The 7,787-nt window shown below is 39.0% G+C and overlaps 1 protein-coding gene across 3 annotated transcripts; it reads left to right on the forward strand.

Annotated features, from left to right (window-relative positions):
• The first annotated feature begins 1,431 nt into the window (after positions 1–1,431).
• Positions 1,432–4,806, forward strand: LOC119368811. Of its 3 annotated transcripts, XR_005176740.1 has the most exons (5): positions 1,432–1,826; positions 3,386–3,478; positions 3,562–3,683; positions 4,119–4,175; positions 4,467–4,806. XR_005176740.1 is itself a non-coding variant. In XM_037633965.1 (4 exons), exons 1-4 carry the CDS (start codon positions 3,457–3,459, stop codon positions 4,653–4,655), a joined length of 390 nt encoding a protein of 129 aa, XP_037489862.1. In that variant the 5' UTR covers positions 1,834–3,456; the 3' UTR covers positions 4,656–4,806. The 3 variants fall into 3 exon arrangements, 1 of the variants encoding a protein (XP_037489862.1); XR_005176745.1 differs by lacking the exon at positions 3,386–3,478 and having other exon boundaries at positions 1,434–1,826; XM_037633965.1 differs by lacking the exon at positions 1,432–1,826 and having other exon boundaries at positions 1,834–3,478.
• Positions 4,807–7,787: the final 2,981 nt, after the last annotated feature.

Below are 7,787 nucleotides of genomic sequence, written 5' to 3' on the forward strand. Positions count from 1 at the left end.
CAAGTTATAGTCACCTACTACGTGTTATGATCCGGTAAACTCCGGAGTGACAATAGTCGGGACCACTCCCGATGATGACCGTAGTTTGAGAGTTCATGTATTCACCGCGTGTTAATGCTTTGTTCCAGTTCTCTATTAAAAGGAGGCCTTAATATCCCTTAGTTTCTAATAGGACCCCACTGCCATGGGAGGGTAGGACAAAAGATGTCATGCAAGTTCTTTCCATAAGCACGTATGACTATTTACGGAATACATGCCTACATTATATTGATGAACTGGAGTTAGTGCCGTATCGCCCTAGGTTATAACTGTCTCATGATGAATATCATCCAACAAGTCACCGATCCAATGCCTACGAATTTATCCTATATTGTTCTTGCTAAGTTACTATTGCTATCGTTACTGTTGCACTTGTTACAAAACTACTGCTATCACTGTTACCGTTACTGTTAGTGCTGTCACTATTATCAAAACTATCATATTACTTTGCTACTGATCACATTACTGCAGATAATTAATCTCCAGGTGTGGTTGAATTGACAACTCAGCTGCTAATACCTTCAAATATTCTTTGGCTATCCTTGTGTCAAATCTATAAATTTGGGTTGAATACTCTACCCTCGAAAACTGTTGCGATCCCCTATACTTATGGGTTATCAAGACCTTTTTCTGGCGCTGTTGCCGGGGAGCATAGTTATATTTGTTGAGTCATTTGGGATTATTATCATATTATCACTATGAAGATTCTGAAGGATGCTAAGACTAAGATTTTTCCCTCAAAGACGAGGGGAGGTAAGGAACTACCATCCAGTTCTGCTTTAGATTCACCTTCTGTTATAAGTAAACTCACAACACCACCACATGCTATTAATTCTGATATGTCGCAAGTTATTGATGATGCTAGTACCTTGCTTGATAATGATGATGTACCACTTTGTTGAATTTCTTGATAAACAAATTGCTAGAGTAATACAACATGATGTTGTTGAATCTGATGATGAGGTTGAAACTGAATCTCTTGAAACACCTGCTAGAACTACCCTTTCTAGATATGAATTGCCTAAGGTATCAGAAGGTTATGTTATGAATGAGGAGACAACTAGAGATATTCTTACTTGTAGGGATAGAGATAATCTAGAGAAATTATTATGCAAGTACATTACTAGAAATCCATGATTTACCTAGGGCCAAGGCCTTCACCTAGAGCTTATTAATCTCCTTAAGGGAAAGAAAAGTAATGAACAGTACCACTCTAGGGAAAGACATTTCTGTTGAAAAAAAAACTGGAAAATAAAATTTCCTAAGTCCCGGTGCCACGTGCACACCATCCACTCCGAAAAAACACGAAGAGATGGCATCCCGCGTCGACGCGCGCGCCTTTTATCCCCCCAGGGCCCACTCTGCAGTGAGATAGCGAAGGGAGAAGGGCGCGCAGTGCCAAAAATTTCGACTAAATTAGGCCTCCTTCACCCGTGCCTCAAAGCGTTCGCCGCCGCCGGAGAAAATCTCCCCCACTCTTCTGTCCGCAATCTTCCTCTCCCACATCGCCATGGCCCGCCGCGCGCCACCACCCCGCCGCGCCCCTACCGGCCCTGATCCGCCGCGTCGTCTCTTCTTTCCCTTCTCTGCCACGGATCTCACTGCCGCCACCACCGTCGCCTCCGCAACGCCACGTCGACCTCGATCTCCTCCTCGACGCGGTTGTTCCCGATGAGCTCCTCCCCGATGGCCCCCTCTCCTGCACCTCGAGCAGTACGGCGAGGACAACGGCATCCACCTCACCGCTAGATCAAGATCGCATCCACCACCTCGACTTCTCTCCAAAGGTTCTCTCCCTGTCTCTCAAACTCTGGTTTAGGTAGATTTATATGTTCTGATGTGTTCGGTGTGCAGATCTCGCAAGCGATGCTCGTCTCTGTGATTTGCTTGTTAAGAAATTATGCATAGATTACCTGACTGCTGCTTTCGGTTAGCTTGCCGTTGTGGTAGAATATCAGTTTGCCCTTTGCACGTCCGCTTCTGCAGGTTTAGTAGTACATGTCTATCAATTTAGGTGTTTCAGCTTGCACGTTTTGTCCAGATCCAGAACTTAAAAGTAGCACTTTCACCTAAGAGATCTAGCAGGTAAATCTTTTTAGTTCAAGTTCAGATTTAAAGACAGATATATGGTATCTAGGATGCAGGTTGGCCATGCTCGTAGTGGCAGAGCTTGAAAGAAATCTAAGGAGGCGCAAAGAAAAATATAATCAAATAAAAAATCATATGTCTGTAAGGGATGCAAGCGGACAACGTCTGCATATCCACGAAGCAAAAATTACACTATCTTTGTTACTTTAACAACCATGTTAGTTTATTTTTTTCCTTCCGCAGACGCTCATGAACGCCGTCCACTTAAACAAGTTAGATTTTGCAGAATATTGAGAACATAGATAATTACATTGATCTTATCCACATTAGATTACAAAATACATTTCTGACATTAATTATATATAAGCTACTTTGTAACAAATGAAACTGAACCAAAATACTAATTAAATATGGAGTATTGAGTTAATCACTAAAGATCAACTCTTTGTTTCTTTCCGCTCCTAAATTGCATAAGAAATTCATGGCTGTGATTTTACTCTCTGTGCTTAACACAAGCTACTGGATAGTAAATCATCTTCCAACATATTACTATGTAGCATTGTCTTATTAATCTTCAGAGTAGAAAATACACGCTCGACACTTGTTGTAGAAAATGTAAAATCAATGGTCTTTCTTTTAACCATTACATCTCTAAAAACAATTTTTAATTAGAACTACAACTAGTTAAGATGAAACATGCAAGAATCTACACTGAAAAGGTGTAATCATAAGAGTTGGACTCCAGTATAGCAGGATTAAATTCCAGGCTAGACTGCTCTTGCTGCTCACAACCTCACTTTTACGCAACGCTGGCAGTGGCCTGATGACTAAGCACCACCGTGACTAGAGGAGCCCAGGAGCTCTAAGCACCAGCCTCAGGCATCTGGCCCCAACGCCGGCAAGCTCTAGTGGTCTGTGTCCCGGTTCCCTGACCCCCGCTCACGCGTCGCCGGTCGCAAAGTCCACGCTAGACAAAAGAGCATAAGACACACTACAGTATTGGGTCGCTGCTTGTTTTTCTCCGATGCAGAGCGCGAGAAGGATGTGTTAACTGCCGTATTGGTTGTAGTGTGCAGTACTACTACCTAGTACTAAAAAAATTCCTTTTCGCTGGGCGGCGACCGCCCAGGTTTGCCCCCATGAAGCTCCGCCATTGCATGCTAGTGCCCTGGATACTATGGCAACTAGATTGTTGATTGTTTGTGTGGGCAAAGCAACCAAAGTTGTTGATAGGTACTCTTTTGTCCTCTCTTTTCAGGGAAATTGTGATGGTTGCTGGAACAATCTTCCTTCTAATGATCCCATTTCAGTTTTAAGTTCTCAGTTGCTATGACTTGGAATGATATCCTTGGTAGTTGTCTCTCTTGCACAGCTGCACTACCTTTTTGTTAACTTAAAACATATTTCCTGACTGAATGTTTTCGTGATTTAAAGGTACCAAGGATTGTTTAGAGATTACATTGTTGTTTTCTAGCTTGGAGAAGCAACATCAACTTGGGATGCAGATTCACCAATATATGTATATGCGTCTCATAGCGGGGAGCTCTTGCACGGATGTAAGACCATTTTGCTTCTGCCAGTTATAGATTTTAGAGTGATGGTTTGCTTAAATTCGTCTCCATGCATAAAATCAACATCTAATGGAGTATTAGCAAATTATTTTACCTTTGTTATTGTAATTGGGAGCTATGAATACCATATCAATAGATTTAGTATATTTTGATTGCATAGTCTCTTTTGTGCTATTTTCTGCAGCTCAAATTCAGCTGAAACTTTACAGAACTAGGGGAACACTAATCCATAGAGCTATCCTTTCCTTTCCTTCGTTTTTCCTGTAGAACAGAGTAAGCATGATCTAAGTAGTGTATACGGAACACATCGCTTAACTGGCCATGTATGTATTTTAATCTATTTGAGACACGACTAATGTACAAGTTGATTTACATGAGCATGCCCATGTATGTTTTCACAACTGGGCCCTTATCTTGCAGATCCTTGAAACGAGCCAAGAACCACTAAATTTGTGTGCTCAGGAACATGCAGATCATGTAAGTTTTCTGAAAATAACTTGGATTATACAAAATTTGTATGTTCCTGCAATTCTGATGTTCAAATGCATGCTTCTGTGATGTGCAAAGCGTAATGTGGTGATATGTATGGTTCTGCTGCTTCCGTGCCAAGCATGATCATATATTTTCATTGCCAGGGCTATGTGGGCTGTGGGGAGGGATTACATTCTCCTGTCCATATTGTGCAAATTATGATTATGCTACCAAAATTCTACCAGAATATTCAAGCCTCATAACTATGTGCTAAACTGCTTGTCAGCATAATTTCAGGACCATAATGTCACTTTGGATGCTTCTCCCCAAGATTTGAATCTGGAGCCTGACGCAGGTGTTGCAGGGATGGTTGGATTTTTATTGATAATGCATCTGGAATTAACTCACTCGGCTCTAACTCGGCTCTATCTCTCTTGGGAAGGCAACCCCTTGATAGTTTATGATTTTGGGTGCATGTATAGATAGCATGTTGTAACAAGTTTTTTTGATACTCAGCGTGACCAACATTGCTTGTACATATTGGTCAAGGTGTTCTACTTGCAATAACTAACTTCAGCTATAGCTATATTTTTTGAATTTGGCTTTAAGTTGACCATCTATCTGATGTATGTGTTCATTCATTATGAATTTGATGTGTATGATGAATTTTGGATGTGATTTATAAATTTGAAATATTGCTTTGAATTTAATTATTTGAATTATGGTATATATGAATTTTAATTTGAATTTATATTCAAATTGCATATTTGTACATGAAAGGTATAAATATGATGTATCCCTAGGGTATTGTTCAAACATTTGGTAGGGAAAGAGCTCTAGGGAAAGTTGTGGTGTGGCATAATTTAGATGGACCCCACAATCTTTCCCTAGGGTTTGTGCCCCTAGGTAAAGATGGTTTCGCTAGAGCTTGCCTCATGCACTCAGGGAAAGAGCTCTTTCTTGACTATACTACACCTAGGGTTCTTTACCTAGGGCAAGCTCTAGGTAAAGTCTTTCTCTATGTTTTTTTGCATTCCACCTATGGTATATGGCCCTAGGTAAAATGTGGATTTCTAGTAGTGGTATAAAGAACAATCTCTGAATGCTAGAATGAAATATGATCCTAAGTTTGCTACTTCATCTATCTTTATTGATGATAAAGATTATGAATTCTTTGTCGACCCAGAGTTAATTACTTTGGTTGAATCTGATCCTTTCTATGGTTATGAAACTGAAACTGTTGTGGCACATTTTACTAAGTTGAATGACATAGCCACCCTTTGTACTCATGATGAGCAAACTCGCTATTACTTTATTCTCAAATTATTTTCGTTCTCATTAAAGGGTGATGCTAAAGCTTGGTACAATACTCTTGCTCCTGGTTGTGTGCGTAGTCCACAGTATATGATTTATTACTTCTCTGAAAAATATTTCCCTGCCCATAAGAAACAAGCTGCTTTACAGGAAACATTTAACTTTGTTCAAATTAAATAAGAGAGTCTCCCACAATCTTGGGGGAGGCTTTGCTAATTACTTAATGCTTTGCGTGATCATCCTCTTAAGAAAAATGAAATACTTGATATCTTCTATAATGGACTAACCGATGCTTCTAGGTATTTCCTACATAGTTGTGCTGGTTATGTTTTTAGGAAACAAACTGTTGGTCAAGTTGAAGAATTATTGAATAATATATTGAAAAATTATGATGATTGGACTCTTCCCGAACCACCGGCTAAACCCACTCCAAAGAAGAGGGGTATATTATATCTCAGTCTTGAATATATGCAAGAGGCAAAGAAATCTATGAAGGAAAAAGGTATTAAAGTTAAGGATGTTAAACATTTACCTCATATTGAAGAAATACAAGGGCTTAATACACCACCACCTCCTAAGGTGGTAGAGGTAAATTCTCTTATGAAGTTCAATGATAATGACAATCCTCACAATATGCACCCTAGCCAATGCCTTTATGAGTTTGAAAACTACATTAGAAAATAAGATCACTTCAATGCAAATGTTATGAAACAGTTGAAATACAATTCTGATATGATTGCTCGCTTGAGTGACTTGTTATTTAGGATCTCAAATGATGTTAGAGGTGTTGTAAAGCATGCTTCTATGGTTCAAACTCAGTTAGAACATGTTGCTAAATCTCAAAGAGAATTGCTTGATGAAATGAATAATAATATACATGACTTTGCTGTTAGAGTTGCAACTAGAGGAGGTAAAATGACTCAGGAACCACTTTATCCCGAGGGACACCCAAAAAGAATAGAACAAGACACACAGAGAAATAACACTAGTGCACCTAGGCCTTCTAGAAAGAAAAAGAAGAACAAAAATGATAGGACTTCACATGGTTCTAGTGAACCTGAAATAGAAAAACCTCTTGATAATGATAATGAAACTTCTATCTCAGATGCTGAAACTCAATGTGGTAATGAACACTCACCTTCTGATAATGAGAAAGTTAATGATGAGGTTCATGAGAATACCCAAACAAATAATAAAAAAGAACCAGATAATGATGTTGGTAAAGAACCACCTGTTGATATTGATAACCCACAACCTAAGAATAAAATGCATGATAAAAATGACTTTATGGCTAGAAAACACGGTAAAGAAAGAGAACCATGGGTTCAAAAACCTATGCCTTTTCCACCTAAGTCAACTAAAAAGAATGAAGATGAAGAATTTGAACGCTTTGCTGAAATGCTGAGGCCAGTCTTTTTGCGTAATCGCTTGACTGATATCCTTAAAATGCGTCCTTATGCAAAGTATATGAAAGACATTATCACTAATAAAAGAAAAATACCGGAAGCTGAAATCTCCACTATGCTGGCTAATTATACTTTTAAAGATGGAGTACCTAAAAAACTTGGAGATATGGGGATACCAACTATACATTGCTCCATCAAAAAGAATTACCCCCTCTGTTCACTTTTATAAGACCTTGAAGTCATTTCAGACAATGTGCAAAACAACCTATTTTGAATTGTCTAAAACAACTTACAAAAGTGAACGGAGGGAGTATGTGAAAACTGCTTTTGTGTGATTTAGGAGCTGGTGTTAGTGTTATGCCTTTCTCTTTATATAAAAGACTTGATTTGAATAAACTCACACCTACCGAAATATCTTTGCAAATGGCTGATAAATCAACTGCCATACCTATCGGTATTTGTGAGGATGTGCCCATTGTTGTTGCTAATGTTACTATTTTGACTGACTTTGTTATACTTGAAATGCCCGAGGACGACAACATGTCGATTATACTTGGTAGACCCTTATTGAATACTGCAGGGGCTGTCATTGATTGCAATAAAAGCAAGGTCACTTTTCATATCAATGGTAATGAGCATACGGTGCACTTACCGAAGAAACAATTCCAAGTGAATGGTATTAATGTTATTGAAAAATCTTCGACAATCACTATTGGAAGTTTTCAAATACCTCTACCTACTGCCAAAAAGAAATATGAAATTCTTATTGTTGGGGACATTCATATCCCCATTGAGGTAACTTAGTGATTTACGAAAGTTCTTCGGTTTCATGCTAATCGAAAGTGGTTGTTAATAAGACTTGATCAACCTTATTAATGGATCATTTTTGAGAGGTATG

The sequence above is a fragment of the Triticum dicoccoides genome, chromosome 1A (assembly GCF_002162155.2).
Source record: "Triticum dicoccoides isolate Atlit2015 ecotype Zavitan chromosome 1A, WEW_v2.0, whole genome shotgun sequence".
Classification (NCBI taxonomy): Eukaryota; Viridiplantae; Streptophyta; class Magnoliopsida; order Poales; family Poaceae; genus Triticum; species Triticum dicoccoides.

Excerpts from the sequence above, each read along its gene's own strand:
- LOC119368811 (XM_037633965.1), top strand. The coding sequence starts at position 3,457 with ATGACTTGGAATGATATCCTTG. Across the intron at positions 3,479-3,561 it reads GACTTGGAATGATATCCTTG|GTACCAAGGATTGTTTAGAG; the intron begins GTAGTTGTCTCT and ends CGTGATTTAAAG. Across the intron at positions 3,684-4,118 it reads CGGGGAGCTCTTGCACGGAT|ATCCTTGAAACGAGCCAAGA; the intron begins GTAAGACCATTT and ends CTTATCTTGCAG.